We start from the raw sequence: 19,519 nt of genomic DNA on the forward strand, positions 1-19,519 counted from the left end.
AATGTTGGTGCAAACTTTAAGTAGATTCAATTATAAGACTATATTTGCTGAAATGCTAGCCTATAATTTAATGCAGCTAAACTGTAACCTATTCACTCATTCCAAATTTTTAAAAAATATCTAGTCAGTATGTCTGAGTACAGAAAAAAAAATATAATTTCATGTTTTAAATCATGCATACCGTGTTTTAAAATTTAAAGGGGAACACTGAGATGACACAAAAATGCTGAAATGAGTAAAACAAAAAAAATGATAATAAACAGTGACAAAAATAAAATAGGTCTTTTTTGGGGGGAAACTTAAAAATGAAATCAAGCTATCAAGGTCACACCTGGTAGGGCCCTTCTTCATATGGTCACCAATGAAAGTTGCATTGGTCATGCTCATTAGGGTATTTGCCAGAGATATGACAGACAGGAGATGTTGCGTGGTGACTGCTCGAGACACTCCGTATGTGCCCTTCCCCACGCCCTCAGCTGCTGGAAGCTTCCTTTCTGCGTCTGCTTTCCCGTGTGACAGTTTCCGCACCCGATTATAACCCGGAAGCATCAGCGACATGTGGCCTCCCCGGGACAAGAGACCAAACGACACCGGGCAGTGGGGTTTCAGCATCCCCAGGCGACCCAGGCAGACCTCATCCAGAACTTCATTCAGGCCCCAAGCATGAAGGCAGGACATGAACAGTTTCGCAGTGTCCATAGTTAAATTGTATTCTAACAGGGTCAGCGGCTTCGACTTGCTGGCCCGATACTCGGGATCACTGTCCTCCCTCCTCTGCCTCGCGGCCTCCTCATCCTCCTCTTCGTCGTCCAGGAGGTGCTCCTTGATGTTCTCCCTGATGGTCTCCTTCACTTGCTGGAAGAGGACGGCGGCGCGTTTCCCGGCCAGGAAGGAGCCCCCTTTGTCGGAGCGGCCGGACGCTTTCTGCAGATTCTCCGGCGAGATCAGTGCGGTGTTTGGCCTGGAGGCCTCCTCCGTCAGGAGCTGAATGATCAACGCTTCCACGTCAAAGAAGAGCACGTGTACGTCCGGGTCCATCAGGTTCGTCTTGATTGCTTGAACCATCAGGGAGTTATGAGAATATTTAGGTAAGTTTCCCTGCAACACATATTTTTAAAGGATGGTTATACTATTAAGTGGGTTTTTTTGTTTTTGTTTTTAAATTTATTTATTTATTTATTTTTAAAGACTTTTATTCAATTTTCAGAGAGGGGAGAGATATAGAGAGAAGGGGGAGGAGCAGGAAGCATCAACTCCCATAAGTGCCTTGACCAGGCAAGCCCAGGGTTTCAAATTGGCAACCTCAGTGTTCCAAGTCAACGCTTTATCCCACTGCGCCACCACAGGTCAGGCACTATTAAGTGTTTAATTGAGCCCTGGCCGGTTGGCTCAGTGGTAGAGCGTCGGCCTGGCGTGCAGAAGTCCCAGGTTCGATTCCTGGCCAGGGCACACAGGAGAAGCGCCCATCTGCCTCTCCACCCCTCCCCCTCTCCTTCCTCTCTGTCTCTCTCTTCCCCTCCCGCAGGGAGGCTCCATTGGAGCAAAGATGGCCCCGGCACTGGGGATGGCTCCTTGGCCTCTGCCCCAGGCGCTAGAGTGGCTCTGGTTGCAACAGAGCGACGCCCCGGAGGGGCAGAGCATTGCCCCCTGGTGGGCAGAGCGTCGCCCCCTGGTGGGCATGCTGGGTGGATCCCGGTTGGGCGCATGTGGGAGTGTGTCTGACTGTCTCTCCCTGTTTCCAGCTTCAGAAAAATACAAAAAAAAAAAAATTAAGTGTTTAATTTCATGCATTCATTAAGAAACAATAAACAAAGGAATTTAAACATGAAGCTGTTTTTCAAGTACCTGTATCAATAAAGTGAGCCACTAATTTAGCCAATCTGCAGCACATAGATGTGCACTTAGAACTTTATGCTGAAATAATTATAAAGTCATCAATTCATTTTTAAGAAAGAAGGAAATAAAAGTTTATTATTGAAGCCAGGAGTCTTTTTGGTCATTGAACAGATTAAACTTGGTTTCAGTAACATAGGTAAATTCTGTCTCTGAGAATGAACTGTTGTTCATCTCTCCCTGTTCACAGACTCCTTTTCCTCAACAGAGAACATGTTCAATTCTACTTAGATTCTACTTAGATTTTACAGAACAGTGTTATCCTTGACCATGACCCCTCTTCTATGTAGCTCTCTCCCCATCTACTGCCCCTTTTAGCTAAATGTATGGAAACTAGTAGACTAATCCAGTGAAAACTTCTCCATCTCTCTCCTCCTTAAACTCTCTGCAGTACCTGGTGTTATTCTTGCCAAAAGAGCAAGTATAAATGAAAAGCATAAAAAGCTACCTCTTCCGGCTTCCCAGAGGGACACCTTCCTGGTGAGCCTTCGAATTCTGGCTGCCCTTCTCAGCCAGCTGCCCTGACAGGGTATTCTTCCTCCCACATTACAACCACCGCCTATATGCAGGCAGCTCCCTGAATTCAATCATCACCCATACCAGTCTTCTAAGAAGGTTCCGTCCTGTACGTCCAGCTGCTTGTATTCGGATGTCCCACAGAACCTCACATCCACGTATCCTAATCTCCACTTCCCCACGAAACGTGCTGTGCCTCTCAGAGCATCAGCTGAGGTCCCTCCTCTTGCTTTCTGTCCTCTTATCATTACCACCACATCCGGACCCCAAACAGGCTTCCCTGCCCCTGGTCTCCCTCCTTCCTCCAACCCGACCTCCACAGAGCCACAGACTTCTTTCTAAAGCACAAATAATCATGTTGTTCTTCTGCCAAAGAACTGCCTTGATCGTGGTCACTGAGTGAAAGTACAAAATTGTTAAGAACTAAATCAAAATATAGGTGAACATATCTAATCTCAAGGTAAGAAAAAAACTTTCCAAGTACAGTATAGTTAAAGCAAAACACACAAATAGATATAACACATAGACACAAACAACGGTGGTGACGGCCAGAGGGAAGGGGCGGGGCCACTGGCGGGGCAAAGGGGGAAACGGGGCTGGGAAGAGACTGGCAAGGGCGCACGATGTTCTTTGGTTGAATCGTACACTTGAAGCCTGTATGGTTCTGTGAGCCGATGACACCCCAATAAATTTAATTAAAAATAAAAACAAAATAATAGAGACAGCAGAGCAAAAAAAAAAAAAAAAAAGAAAAAATTAAATTTAAAATTCACTATCACAAAAATGTTGATAGGCAAGTAAAAAATAGGAATAAAATGTGCCAGAAATAGAAATGATGAAGAGTTATAATCTATATAACTATTCTTTAAAAATCAATAAGAAAAATAAAAGGAAAAAATACCATAAAAGTCAAGGACAATTCACAATAAAATAAACTTATATAGTTTATAAATTTAGGGGGAAACCTGGTCAAACCAGTTGTCAAGGAATGGAGGTTAAAATAACAGCAAGATACCGTTTTACAAAATTAGCAAATGGGAGACACTAAAAAGTACGTAGCCAGGAGCACAATAAAAGTCACAGACACTCACTGCAGGCATGACTTTAAATAGCCTCTGGCAGAGTGATTTGGCGAAATGTATCGTGAGCCCTTAAGATTGTTTGATCCAGTGCCTCTATTCCTAGAATCCTATTCTAAAGAGTCAGAAATGCAGACAAGGATTTATGTGCAAAGGTGTTCAGTGAAACAGTATCTGTTATTTTAAATTGAAAACAATTTATATAATCTGACAAGGAAAAAACAGGTAAATACTTTAAGCAGAACCATATAATGGAATAAATATTGCAGTCGCTACAAATCATACTAACTGGGCACATTTATAACCAAATGGCAAAATGCCAATGCTCCAATTTTAGGACAACAATTACATATGTGTGCATGTACATGCCCACACAGATTATGGCTCTGATTTCATTTATTTAAAGCATATATATATGTATATGTATATATAAAATATATGTGTATGTATATACATATATAAGCATGGTGAGAAACACTGTTAAGAAATAGATGAGGGAAGAGACAAGATGGCGCTGGAGTAGGCGGACGTACCAGCATCTACCTCCCAGAACCAATGTGGATTACAAACTAATTTTATGAACTATCAGCTGGAAAAACCAACTTTGGACTAAACTAAAAGGACTCTTCAACCAAGGAACGCTGAAGAAGCCACACAAAGACTGGTAGGAAAAGCGGAGACGCGGAGAGGGCTGCCCAGCTTCTCGGAGCGAACGGCAGCAGGGAGAGACTCGCGTGGCGGGAAGTGAGTTTAGCAGAGGGGGAAGGGTCCTGAGCCCCAGGAACAAAGCCCCAGCCTGCAGCCCCAGAGCCCAGAAGAAGCGTAAGGACAGTATTTAGCTGGAAACAAGTCAGGATACTGTTTGTGAGAGAGTCTGATTTCTCAGACCCAGGATCCTTCTTAAAGGGACCACGCAGAACATCTCTCTCACAAACACTCACCCGGGGCTCCTGGAGATGGAGGGAGAGGGGAGAGAACCACAGTAACAGAAAGAGAGTGCAATCTAGGAGGCATAGGGAAAAACATTTTGGGAGATAGCCACCCTAACCCCTGGGACGAGTCACTCCCCAAAGCTGAAGTGAATATTTCCCCCAGAAACCGCAATACCAGCAAAGGGAAGCAGGAGAGCAGCCAAACAAGCTCCCCCGCGGCATCCAGAGCAGAGTCGCATAGAAGGAGGGAGCTTTCGGGTCTACAGTAGTGAGTCTTAGGGTTCGAGCTGCAACGCCCCCACCCACGCGGCTGAGGGCTCCCCGGAGGGCGGGCGGCAGCGGGCGACAAAAGCGCGGTTCTGCTGGCAGGGGCGGAAGCCGGCTGGCCACCAGTGGGCTCAGGTGTGAGCTCAATCTTGCCCGGCTAGGGAGAAGGGGGCCTGCAAAAGCGGCCAAGCTCAGCTGCCGGCAGCCTGTAATCCAGCCTCCGGGAGAAGGGCGGGAAACCCAGAAAGGGTAGAAACCAGCCCCGGAGCAAGGGCAGAGGAGCACATCCCTGGCCCGCCCGCCCGTGCAACCCAGGCTTGCGGTCTGACTTGGTAGCCTGCTCCTCCCGCGAGGGTGGAGCCAAAAACCCAGAAGAGGCGGAGTTCCACTACGAAGCTGAGCTTGGGCACGCAGCCCTGCCTGGCGGTAGAGCCAAGGCTAGCAGCTGTTCCTTGAGTGGGAGCATCCTGCAAAGGCAAGGCGAAAGCTCGGAAACAGGTGGAGACCCGCAGCAGAGCAAAGGTGCTTGCCAGTGCCCTCAGGACAGAGCATAACGTCACACACAGGGGCGGCGCAAAGGCCAAGGCCACCAATCCTTGTGCACCCGAGCACGTGATCACAGCCACCCTCGAGAAGATAAAATGCGGAGGCAGAGAAATACAACACAAATAAACCAAGAGAAATCCCCAGAAAAGGACCTAAGTGAATCAGATATAACCAAATTACCAGATGCAGAGTTTAAAATAACGATTGTTAGGATGCTCAAAGATATTAGAACCACCATAGATGGCCATTACGAAAACCTAAATAAAGAGATAACAAATATAAAAAAGGACATTGAAATAATAAAAAAGAATCAGACAGAAATGACAAATACAATATCTGAAATAAAGAATACAATGGAAGGAATTAAAAGCAGAATGGATGAAGCAGAGAATCGAATCAGTGAGTTAGAGGACACAATAAATAAAGGCACGGAAGCAGAGCAGAAAAAAGAAAAGAGACTCAAAAAGTCTGAGGAAACTCTAAGAGAGCTCTGTGACAACATGAAGAGAAATAACATCCGCATCATAGGGGTTCCTGAAGAAGAAGAGAAAGAACAAGGGATAGAGACTTTGTTCAAACATATTATAGCAGAAAACTTCCCCCAATTAAGGCAGGAAAACATTTCACATGTTCAGGAAGCACAGAGAACTCCATTAAGGAGAAACCCAAAGAAACCAACACCAAGACACATCATAATTAAATTACCAAAGCTAAATGATAAAGAGAAAATATTAAAAGCTGCTAGAGAAAAAAGACTATCACCTACAAAGGAGCCCCCATAAGGATGACTTCTGACTTCTCAACAGAAACACTTGAGGCCAGAAGGGAATGGCAAGAAATATTCAAAGTAATGCAGAACAAGAACCTACAACCAAGACTACTTTATCCAGCAAGGCTATCATTTAAAATAGAAGGAGAAATAAAAAGCTTTACAGACAAAAAAATACTCAAGGATTTCACTGGAACCAAACCAAGGCTGCAAGAAATGCTAAGGGACCTCTTGTAAACAGATCAAAGGAAAACAAAGAATATAGCAAAAGAGAAACAGTTTTAAAGAAAAAAAATGGCAACAAACAATTACATATCAGTAATAACCTTATATGTTAATGGATTAAATGATCCGATCAAGAGACATAGGGTAGCTGCGTGGATAAGAAAACAGGACCCATACATATGCTGTCTACAAGAGACACACCTTAAATCAAAAGATGCACACAGACTGAAGATAAAAGGATGGAAAAAAAATATTTCACGCAAATGGAAATGAAAAAAAAGCTGGGGTAGCAATACTTATATCAGACAAAATGGACTTTGAAACAAAGACCATAGCTAGAGATAAAGAAGGTCACTACATAATGATAAAGGGAGCAATACAAAAGGAAGATATAACCATTATAAATATCTACGCACCTAATATAGGAGCACCTAAATATATAAAGCAGACTTTGATAGACTTAAAGGGCGAGATCAACAGCAACACTATAATAGTAGGAGATTTCAATACCCCATTAACATCATTAGACAGATCCTCAAGAAAGAAAATTAACAAAGAAACAGCAGACTTAAAGGACATATTAGATCAACTCGATTTAATAGATATCTTCAGAACCTTTCACCCTAAAACAGCAGAATATACATTCTTTTCAAGCGCTCATGGTACATTCTCTAGAATAGACCACATGTTAGGGCACAAAAGCGGGCTCAACAAATTTAAGAAGATTGAAATCATATCGAGCACTTTCTCTGATCACAATGGCATTAAACTAGAAATCAACCACAATAGAAAAATTGAAAAACATTCAAACACTTGGAAACTAAATAGCACATTATTAAACAATGAATGGGTTAACATTGAGATCAAAGAAGAAATTAAAAAATTCCTAGAAACAAACGATAATGAGCATACATCAACTCAAAATGTATGGGACACAGCAAAAGCAGTCCTGAGAGGGAAGTTTATAGCATTACAGGCATACCTCAAGAAGCTAGAAAAAGCTCAAATAAACTACTTAACCCTGCATCTAAAAGAACTAGAAAAAGAACAGCAAGTAAAGCCCAGAGCTAGTAGAAGGAAGGAAATAATAAAGATCAGAGCAGAAATAAATGACATAGAAGCTAAAGAAACAATACAGAGGATCAATGAAACCAGGAGCTGGTTCTTTGAAAAGGTAAACCAGATCGATGAACCTTTAACGAGACTCACCAAGAAAAAAAGAGAGAGGACTCAAATAAATAAAATTAGAAACGAGAGTGGAGAAATAACAACTGACACAACAGAAATACAAAATATTGTAAGAAAATACTATGAAGAACTGTACGCCAAAAAACTAGACAACCTAGATGAAATGGACAATTTCCTTGAATCATATAATCTTCCAAAAATCAATCTGGAAGAATCAGAAAACCTAAACAGACCAATTACAACAAATGAGATTGAAACAGCTATCAAAAAAGTCCCAAAAAAGAAAAGTCCTGGGCCTGATGGCTTCACAAGTGAATTCTACCAAATATTCAAAGAAGAACTAACTCCTATCCTTCTCAAGCTATTTCAAAAAATTCAAGAGGAAGGAAGACTTCCAAACTCCTTTTATGAGGCGAGCATAATTCTGATTCCAAAACCAGGCAAAGACAACACAAAAAAAGAAAACTATAGGCCAATATCCCTGATGAACTTAGATGCAAAAATCCTCAACAAAATATTAGCAAACCGGATCCAGCAATATATGGAAAAAATCATACACCATGATCAAGTAGGATTTATTCTTGGAGGCAAGGCTGGTACAATATTCGCAAATCAATCAATGTGATTCATCACATAAACAAAAGAAAGGAGAAAAACCACATGATAATTTCAATAGATGCAGAAAAAGCATTTGATAAAGTCCAGCACCCATTCATGATCAAAACTCTCAGCAAAGTGGGAATACAGGGAACATACCTCAACATGATAAAGGCCATCTATGACAAACCCACAGCCAACATCATACTCAATGGGCAAAAATTAAAAGCAATCCCCTTAAGATCAGGAACAAGGCAGGGGTGCCCCCTTTCACCACTCTTATTCAACATAGTTCTGGAAGTCCTAGCCACAGCAATCAGACAAGAAAAAGAAATAAAAGGCATCCAAATTGGAAAAGAAGAAGTAAAACTATCATTATTTGCATATGACATGATATTGTATATAGAAAACCCTAAAGTCTCAGTCAAAAAACTACTAGACCTGATAAAAGAATTTGGCAAGGTGGCAGGATATAAAATCAATACTCATAAATCAGAGGCATTTTTATACACTAATAATGAACTGTCAGAAAGAGAAATCAGGGAATCAATCCCCTTTACCATTGCAACCAAAAAAATAAAGTACCTAGGAATAAATCTAACCAAGGAGATTAAAGACTTGTACTCGGAAAATTATAAAACATTGATAAAAGAAATCAGGGAAGATACAAATAAGTGGAGGCATATACCGTGCTCATGGTTAGGAAGAATAAACATCATTAAAATGTCTATATTACCCAAAGCAATATATAAATTCAATGCAATACCAATGAAAATACCAATGACTTACTTCAAAGACATAGAACACATATTCCAAAAATTTATATGGAACCAAAAAAGAACACGAATAGCTTCAGCAATCCTGAAAAGGAAGAAAAAAGCGGGAGGTATCACACTTCCAGATATCAAGTTATATTATAAGGCCATTGTACTCAAAACAGCATGGTACTGGCATAAGAACAGGCACATAGATCAATGGAACAGAACAGAGAACTCGGAAATAAACCCACAGCTCTATGGACAACTGGTATTTGACAAAGGAGGTAAGACAATACAATGGAGTAAAGACAGCCTCTTCAACAAATGGTGTTGGGAAAACTGGACAGCTACCTGCAAAAAAATGAAGCTAGACCACCAACTTACACCACTCACAAAAATAAACTCAAAATGGATAAAAGACTTGAATATAAGCCGTGAAACCATAAGCATCTTAGAAGAAAACATAGGCAGTAAGCTCTCTGACATCTGTCGCAGCAATATATTTGCTGATTTGTCTCCACAGGCAAGTGAAATAAAAGACAGGATAAACAAATGGGACTTTATCAAACTAAAAAGCTTCTGCACAGCTAAAGACAATAAGAACAGAATATAAAGACAAACTACACAATGGGAGAATATATTTGACATAGCGTCTGATAAGGGGTTAATAACCAAAATTTATAAAGAACTTGTAAAACTTAATACCAGGAAAACAAACAATCCAATCCAAAAATGGGCAAAAGAAATGAATAGACACTTCTCCAAAGAGGACACACAGATGGCCAATAGGCATATGAAAAAATGTTCAACATCACTAATGATTAGAGAAATGCAAATTAAAACCACAATGAGATATCACCTCACACCAGTCAGAATGGTGCTCATCAATAAAACAACACAGAATAAGTGCTGGCGAGGATGTGGAGAAAAGGGAACCCTCCTGCACTGCTGGTGGGAATGCAGACTGGTGCAGCCACTGTGGAAAACAATATGGAGATTCCTCAAGAAATTAAAAATCGAACTGCCTTTTGACCCAGCTATACCACTGTTAGGAATATACCCCAAGAACACCATAGCACTGTTTGAAAAGAAGAAATGCACCCCCATGTTTATGGCAGCATTGTTCACAATAGCAAAGATTTGGAAACAGCCCAAGTGTCCATCAGAGGACGAGTGGATTAAAAAGCTTTGGTATATATATACTATGGAATACTACTCAGCCACAAGAAATGATGACATCGGATCTTTTACAACAACATGGATGGGCCTCGATAACATTATACTGAGTGAAAGAAGTAAATCAGAAAAAACTAAGAACTATATGTTTCCACACATAGGTGGGACATAAAGATGAGACTCAAAGACATAAACAACAGTGTGGGGGTTACAGGGTGGGGGGGAGGAGAGGGAGGGGGTTGGGGGAGGGGAGGGTCACAAAGATCATGGCCTTTCAGCATTTGCCATATTCCCCCCTTAATCTATAGACAGACAGCAAATATTTACGTATGGTGTTCCCACTATAAAGACTGCTGTCTTAGGGACAAATGCTGATAAATTACTTCAGCAGTTCCTCCTTCTTCAAAGACTTATATAGAAACATAGATCTCCATGTTTCATAGGACATACTCAAGCTCACTCCATGCTCCCTGGTGCTTTAGCACAAGGGTATGCCCCCCCCCCTTTTTTTTTTTTTTGTATATTTCTGAGGATGGGGATAGGGAGGCAGTCAGACAGACTCCTGCATGTGCCTGACTGGGATCCACCTGGCATGCCTACCGGGGGGAATGCTCTGCCCATCTGGGATGTTGCTCTGTTGCAGCCGGAGCCATTCTGGTGACTGGGGCAGAGGCCATGGGGCCATCCTTAGGGTCCAGGGTGGATTTGCTCCGGTGGAACCTTGGCTGCGGGCGGAAGGAGAGGGGGAGGAATGGAGAGGTAGATGGGCGCTTCTCCTGTGTGCTCTGGCCGGGAATCGAACCCGGGAATCCTGCACACCAGGCCAATGACTCCAAAGGGTCTACCATATCATGCTTTTTACTTAAAAAAAAAAAAAAATTTACATTTCTTTTGAATGCTGATGAACAAGAGACACCAAATCTTTTTCGCCTGCAAACTACTACCTTCTTTATTAGATCTAGCTAATAACACTGTTTTGTCTTTTTTCCAAATAGCTCCAGATATATGGAAAAGATTTATATAGGCGGAAGGGGATCCTCAAACCCCTCAGCGAGATCTTCTGAGAATGGCTTTTAAGATACCTAGAGGCAGAAAAAGCCCAATAGAGATCAGGGGAACTACCAGCTTTTAGGATACACCCTTAAAGGCTCCAACACCCAAAAGGGTCTCATAGGATGCCATCTGGGTCCTGCTTCAATAGTGGAAAGGAAGGTCATTGAGCTAAAGCCTGCCAGGCTTACACGCCTCTGCTGTGAGGAAACAGGGACACTGGAAGGTGGGCTTCCCCCTCGCTCCTCTAAGGGAGGGTTCAGTCTCTTCCAGCCCTGCTCCAACCACCTATGACCTAACCTTGCCCAGAAAGCTGGGGTTTGCCACTGAAGGCTGAAGGTGCCCAGGGCCATCGGCCCCATCTACAACACTGTGGACGAGCCTAGGGTATTTCTTCCAAGAAGCAGGTAAACTGATCTCATTTGCACAAGGGCCACTTAATTATGTTTTGCCTGAATAGTCAGGTTTTTTATTCTTCCCTCAAAGATCTCTGTTGTGGGTGTTGATAGTCCTATTTTCTGCTGCTTTGCTTAATATATAGTGTTTCCTTTATCCCTCCTACCTCAATGCCCCACTCATATTTCAGGCTGAGACCTACTCTTAATTTAGAGCTCTCTTTCCTCCTTATGCCAACTTGTATTATGAATTTACCTTTGCCACCCAGCTTAGTGTATCCTAAGGTTCTCTTTACCAGGCCACAGTCACAGAGCTCCAGGGAAAAGCAACCTGGTCTCAACTCTCCAGGCAGAGGAGAACAGAAGCTCCATATCCACGCATGCTGCAAATGGTTTTTTCCAGTCTGCCTGAATCATTACCAGCTAGAAGCAGCGGTCATTGGGACATGGACATGAGCTGCAAAGTATAGAATGGTGACAACAATTCCAGTGCCATGCGGACTTTTCCTGTGGGGAACTTTCCTGGACTCCTGCTCCCTGTGGCGGCTCCTAACAGACTGAACTGTGGTTGGGTTGCATTTTTCGGGGATTTGGCATGGTGATGGGGCCAACTTGGACTTGGGGAACATGTTAAGGACACTACTCATTCATGGATTCTTGCTGTATTGGCCAAGAGTTTGCTTAAAGGCTGTTAATCACTGTAAAAAAAATAGAGGACTGGATAAAGAAGACGGGGCACATATACACCATGGTATATTATTCAGCTAGGAGAAAGGGTGACATCGGATCACTTATAGCGGAATGGTGGAGCCTTGGTAGCATTGTGCGGGGTGAAATGGGTGAATCAGAAAAAAACAGGAACTGCAGGATTCCATACATTGGTGGGACATAAAAGCGAGACTAAGAGGCATGAACAGGAGTGTGCTGGCTATGGGGGGTGGGGGGAGGGAAGAGGGAGAGGGGAGGGGGAGGGGTACAGAGAGAACTGGATGGAGGGTGGCGGAGGACGATCTCTCTTCGGGTGATGGGTATGCAACAGAACTAAATAACAAGATAACCTGGAAATGTTTTCTTTGAATGCATGTACCCTGATTTATTGATGTCACCCCATTAAAATAAAAATTTATTTATAAAAAAAAAAAGAAATAGATGAAGTTTAATTATATTTTGTGATGAAATTATAAAAGATTTTCATTTTCTTCATATTTAATATTTATAATCAATGTATATTATTTTCCAAATTTGAATGTAAAGCTGATGAATAAAATGCAAAATCCATCAGTATAACGTTCAAGGCCCACGATGGTTTGAAACCAAATACTTCCCCAGCTTCAACAAACAGGCTCTAGCACCACCACCGTGGTTCCTCTCCCGTGAACTCTCTATGTATTCCTTTACCCAACATGATATTCCTTGCTCTACTCCAGTCCCTTCTCTTCCATCAAGACCCTAATTCTCCCAAGGAAAGTTAGTCCCCAATGAATTCAGCCCCATAACATTTTATTTCTACGATACAACACGAATTCGTACATCTTGACTGTAGTTGCGTAATTAGGTCATGTTGGTACAATATTTACACTGTCGTGTACTGTATGGGTATTGCCTGTGTCCTACTCATCTCGGCAAGCTCTAAGCCTATCAGAGTACTTGGTAGAATGAACAAAGAACATTATGAAAAAATCTTTATAAAATTATTTTAAATCCCTCATCAATTCTTCTATCATAAAATAATAACAAAATTCCCTTAACAGGTCTCTTTTCTGTCTCAATTCTCCTCCCATCTGTGTTTCTTTCTAGTTTAAGAGATTTCGATTCCATTTTGTAACCCCAGGATAAAAATATTGCAAAGTACTGACATTCTCCAAAATATATCACTGCCTATGCCTCCAAATTCATCTCGAACTACAACCCCTGTATCTTCTATTGTAACGAAGTCAGCCACTTGCCAGGGCCGCTTGCTCCAGGTGTTGGCACCTTTGCGTTGCCTGTGCCAGCGACGCCAGCATGACATGGCCCTTGCAGCCTCCCCCCAACCCACCATGCAGGCTGTGCTCCTGCAGCCAGCCAGAAGGGTCTCAGGTCGCTGCTCTTCCAAGATTTCCAGAATCTTGCCTTCTTTGTATAAATCTCTGCTTTGAATTGAATGAATGATATTTAAAGTAAGGTAGAAAATACATACAATAGCTAAAGAACTTTAGGTGCATAAGTAATAAATAAATTTATACTACATAAAACACAAAAAAAATAAGTCAAGAGTTTTTGGGTTTCATTCCTCTATTTAATACACTCATATCACATTCACCGATGTTTGTGCAAGACACTGTAGCCACAAAGGTAAGCAAGATGGTTTTTCTGGTCATGACACTCAAAACAGTTAACCAGTGACACGTAAGAGAGGTATGACACTGTGGTGTGAATGGGGCTGTAATTAAAGGAGATTACAAGATAGGGGGTAGAGGTGGAAAGGGGCAACTCCATTTTGGGTGACTAGGGAGACCCTCCCAGGGGGGTCGCTTGAGCTAGGAAAGGGCACTCCAGGCAGAAAGACAATGGGATGTGAAAAAGGATAAAGGCAGGACACATCTCAGGATGGACGCTGATGGAACCACGGTGACCGTGAGGAAGAATGCAGCAAAGGCTCACAGCTTACTGAGAGAGTGAAGGTCCGTCGGGGCTTCTGACCGGCACCTGCAGGCTCGGGGCAGCTGCAGGCTCGGGGCAGCTGCAGGCTCAGGGACCCGCATCTGCAGGCTCAGGGCAGCTGCAGGGTCGGGGACCCACATCTGCAGGCTCAGGGCAGCCACGGGCCCGGGACAGCTGTGGGCTCGGGGCACCTGCAGGCTCGGGGACCCGCATCTGCAGGCTCAGGGCAGCTGCAGGGTCAGGGACCCACATCTGCAGGCTCAGCGCAGCCACGGGCCCGGGACAGCTGTGGGCTCGGGGCATCTGCAGGCTCGGGGACCCGCATCTGCAGGCTCAGGGCAGCTGCAGGGTAAGGGACCCACATCTGCAGGCTCAAGGCAGCCACGGGCCCAGGACAGCTGTGGGCTCGGGGCATCTGCAGCAGCTGCTGCACTCAGCACCATCAGAGGTGCTTCTTGGACTACAGGTTCCTGGGCCCGACATCCCAACTGGTTCTGTTTCTCTGGGTATGGGTCAGAACCTGTCTAATCATTACCCCAGATGACTATGCAGTCAAGTTCAAGACCTCCTGTCTAAAGACGTCAATGAGGCCACTAATATGAGCAATTTTAATTCTATAAATGTTTATTCACCGGCAACACTGGCTGAAAAGCAGCACGAGTATGAACTGGGGAGAGACAGAAGTCACCAGGGAGGGAAGGTACAAGCATGCGACAGTGCTGACCATCAGTGTCTCCATCAGTAGGTGAGGTCATTCCAGTAAAGGTTACAAAGAGAAAGAGAGACTATCTCCCCCAAAGACTGTGAAATCAAAGACGTTTGGTCAAGAACTGACTGGAGCGGCAGGAACGGCCTGAAGACATCAGAAGGCAGAAGCAAGGACACACACCAGCCCCTGTCATGCTCTCTCCTCCAACGTCAACCACAAGTGTGCTCCTACCCATGCCCTCCGACCTGCTGGATGTCTGGGTCTGCCGGGAGGTGTGCTGGCAACAGCCCGTGTACTTGGACAAGGGCAAGGCTATCTCGTGTCTGGTGCCACGACATCAGGATGTGATCGTGCGTACTTCTCTTATCACAGCCACTCACACCCTGCGACTGACTGTGTCATTGTGGCAAAAACCGTACTAATAGCAGTCACAGTCAGAAAAAGAGAGGGTAAAAGAAGAAGAAAAAGAAACATACACACAATGAAAGCAGGCGAGAAGAGAATAAGATCGAAAGAAGGGAGAGAAATTGACTCAGCACCAAGTCCTATACACAAACTGTCATTTCTGACATCGCCAAGTCCGGCACATGACTCAAAATGCCTGACAACGGACTTTACCAACTTAATAAATAAGGTCTCATTACAACAAAGTATACTAGCCGGCAAAGCTGTGAGGGTAGGATTTCGGCTGCTTCCACGGAGATGCAGTCTGTCACTAAGATGTCTGCTATTCTAACATGTTACACTAAGAACAGCTAAAGGAAAACGAGTAAAAAGTCTATCAAACTCCAAGGGGCTCTTGGCTCGATCATAAGATATACATGTCTAGGGCAAACAAACTCATTGAAATCACCCTATATTCTCAACAATCCCAAACACAGGCTATCTGACCCTGAACATCCATTAACAGGAATGCTGGTATGCTTGCTCTGCCACGTTGATTAAGAACATCTGAAATGTGTGGTTGCAAACTCACTTTTTCATTATCGTGAATTAAATTCAATTCACCAAGTATTTGTGGAGTGCCTATTATGTGCAAGCTGCTAGGGAGAAAATAGAGCTTCTGTACTAAATGCAATAGTTTAAGAACTTACTGGAAAAAGGCCAATAAGAAAAGCTAAATCATAAGGCATATATCAACAAAATGGTCTCAAATTTCTTAGTAAGACTCAAGGTTAAACATAAAATGCAAATGTGGTGGGCAGTTAGAGGCATGAGCAGAGCACCAAGGAGCCTGGTCCAGAAGGTCAGCAGGGCAGTAAGCCCTAGTAGTGGGCAGCACCAGGAAAACAGGGCCTTGCTCCAGGGGGTGCTTCTGCCCTGACACGGTGCTGTCCACGGTGCTGTCCATGCAGTTCGGACCCGCCCGTGACCTCTCCGCCCCTGGCATGCTGCTGAGACCCCCTTAGAGGAGAACCAAACAAGGAGGCCAGGGAATAGCCCTTAAGCATTAAGCCCCCAGGACAATGGGGTTCTGACCCCCATCAAATACATCTACATCTCACTCTGTTTCAGCTGCAGGCCCAGAGCAGCAAAAGCAGACAAGGGACGCCATGGCTGACCTCACTGACTAATGACCCTGCCCTGGGCTGACCAATCAGTAGAGACCACGAGCCTGAAAGGACACACCAGGAAGGCTGATGACCATTCTACTGGGATCCTCCCGAGACCTCCAGATAAACACCCTGAAGACAGAGCCCAGAGTAACCCCCTCCCCAGGCGTGGTTTCCAGCCTCCCATCCCCACCCCCGGCTCCAACAGCCCTTCCTTTGCCTCTGTAACTGGTTTCCTGAGCCTATTTCTTCTACAGCTCACTTCTTCTACCTCTGGGGCCATATTAAGCCTATAAAAACTTTCTATTTTCTATAGGGGGAGAATACAGATTTAGCCATTTCAAATATGACATAAGGATCTGGCTTCAAATATAACAGAAATGCAAAAATAGGAAAAAATTATGACCCTGTGGCAACCACATTAAGAGCAGCAGGTCAAAGTGTCCCAAGTGAGAGCACGAGGAAAAGGCCAGGATGACAGTCGGAGACGGTTCCTTCTTCAAGCAGGGCTGGCTTCCCAGCTCACACACACACCACAAACAGCAGCCCACGTCAGCAACAACTCACATCCACAGAGGAGCAACTGGTAGCGCATCCTTGTCATAGCCTTTACCGTTATTACGGAATTGGACAGATGCTGGGTGAGATCACATCTGCCGAAACACAAACAGCTCTGCCCCTAAAACCAATGCAATGACGATATTTAAGCATACTTCATTTTAGTCAATGACTCAAGAGAAAACCATTGGCAATAATGTACTCTCGCATAACTCCCATTAAACGGTCCTGATGTAAAAGCTTACTTATTTCCGACTTGTTCTTGAACACTAGAGTTTTTGAGACTCTTAAAGTTAGCTAATAACACAATTTATTATTTTTCCTAAAAGAACACTAAGGCCCATCTATAACATCCCATGGTTCAGATATCTACCTAAAAACAGGGCTGATTTATGCCAGGGAGCATTAAACATCAGCAGATTTTGAGGCTAAAGTGTAAAGCAGTAGAGTGGATAATTTTTTTAAAAATCTGTATCTGCTTTGAAACCAGAGATCAAGGATACTAAGAATAAGACTAGGAAATGTTACAGATCTCACACACCCACACACACTCACACTCACACACACATACACTTCTATAAATATTAATACTGAATCCTAAAATAAAATACCCCAAAAATATGTGTTTAAAAATATTAATATATTTTACAAAAAAATTATGTATCATATTTATAATATATGGTTTAAATGCTTTTTCATTTGCTAAATATGGTATAAAAATTGGTTTATTACCTAAGGACATCTTGGCAGGAAAAATAAATGAAAAACCATTTACTCTTATGGCTAGGACATTTTATTGAGTAAAGATCTTGAGGAGAACTGAAACTGATGTGTAATGGTAAATGTAACAGGTTCAACAAATAAATCGCATTGTGTCTTAATGTACTTTTAAATTTTTCAAAAAAATTAGCTAAGGAAAAATCCGACTATCAACTATTTTTAAGATATGGTTTTAATGTTAATGATTTAACTGCTAAGAAAAAAGACGAGGAAGGGGGCAGGAAGAGAGAACAGGCTGCAGAAGGAAATAAAAACTAGATCAGAAACTGTGACTGAAATGGATATCTGGCGCCCTCTGCTGTCGTATTGCTGTTACTTGACACAAACGTTAGGATAACTGACATGAGTTCTTAGAGAACCCATTTAAGTTGGAATTAGACAATTTCCTTATCTTAAATATTTGATTTTGGGTAAGACAAGATTTTATGATTAGGTATTAATGACAATTTATTCAGAGTTAATGTTACTTCACTTTCTTTCTTATGTTTTAATTAACTAGAATATTAAGCATAACAAAAGAGATAGTTAACCTGAGATATTTGAAGTTTTGATATTCAGTACCATCCTGTTATTTCATATAACATAAATAAAATGTTAATTACAAGTATTAAATATAATGCCTAGATCAGGCCAATTATAAAGAAAATACCTTCTAAAGATATTTCTACTGGCCATGTCTTAATAATATTGTTTGAATAATAATAATAATATCCAAAATGGCATTAATATATTAAAATATCAGGAGATTAATATATTAGGTTTCCATGGAAACACAAGAGACTGGCCACTAAACAGGCGACAATGCACAGGACAGCCCCCAGGACAAAGAATTATCTAGCCCCAAATGTCCACAGTGCTGACGTATAAAACCCTGATGCAGAGAAACAGATCTGTGAACACAGGTGTCTCCTGGCCTCCACATGGAGAACAAGGCACAGGACAGACACACAAACCGAAGGCCAGGGGTCCGAGAAGACAGAACTAACTCTACTAGACTTTCAGGCAGCACTGCCTTGAGAAGTCGACGCCTTTATACAGTGATGGCGGCTGTGGAGTGGAGGCTCATGAGCTGAGTGGGAGCTAGCCAGGCGCACGGGGAAACAAGGCCCTTCTGGGCACAGCAGTGAGACGTCTGCCGGAGCAGCCAGGAGGGAGGCTGGGGGCTGTTACCTTACACTGACTGATGCTGACGAAGGCTCTCCCGCTGCCCTGTCTGTCCCTTTCTCTACCTCTTCCTCCACGGCCATCCCCTTCCCTAGAGAACGGCACTTTCCCCTGGGCAGACTGCCGCCAGCTGTGACTGTGACTAAGAAAACAGGTATCTTTATGCAAACACAGAGGAGAGAGATGTGTGGAAGACATTACCAGATTACCGGACCTTTGGGGACACCTTGCCTACCCCACCTCCCGGGAGCACTGTACGGAATTCCACCCACAACTGCTACAAACCAAATGCACTTCTTGAACACGGCAGTGAATAGCCTCCCTGAGTAGACTGGCGGATTAATGTATCTCCATCCAAAGTTCATTGCAGGGCCTGCAATACCACGTCATAGAAATCGTGAGTTTCATATCTAAAAAATTCTACAATCTCAAAACTCATTGTCACAGCCTGGCTTGCCATCCATCGTTCTAGAAGATTCTGCCACCAGCATACATCAGTGGTTTCCAACTTATGGTCTGCAGCCCTTGGTCAAGTGGACTTCTCATGGCTATAAAACTAGTCAAAGTTGGAGGTCACATGACAACGTGACCCTTTGAGTAGTACACACGTTCATCCAGAATAAGATCGATTTATTTCAAAAATGTGCAAGGCAACATTAAAAAAAAAGGCAAATGTATGTTCTTCTTGTTTCCATAAATTGGTTATCAAATGAACATAATA

At 43.1% G+C, this 19,519-nt stretch overlaps 1 protein-coding gene across 3 annotated transcripts in view; it reads right to left on the bottom strand.

The window, feature by feature from the left end:
* Nucleotides 1-19,519, bottom strand: part of WDR7 (WD repeat domain 7) — a 313,941-nt gene that overhangs the window by 222,242 nt on the left and 72,180 nt on the right. For all 3 annotated transcript variants that reach the window (XM_066246276.1, XM_066246273.1, XM_066246274.1), the window contains exon 15: nucleotides 332-1,098. In XM_066246276.1, the coding sequence (XP_066102373.1) occupies nucleotides 332-1,098 (767 nt within the window). The remainder of the gene's footprint in view (nucleotides 1-331; nucleotides 1,099-19,519) is intronic.

This window comes from Saccopteryx bilineata, chromosome 11, assembly GCF_036850765.1.
Source record: "Saccopteryx bilineata isolate mSacBil1 chromosome 11, mSacBil1_pri_phased_curated, whole genome shotgun sequence".
NCBI lineage: Eukaryota > Metazoa > Chordata > Mammalia > Chiroptera > Emballonuridae > Saccopteryx > Saccopteryx bilineata.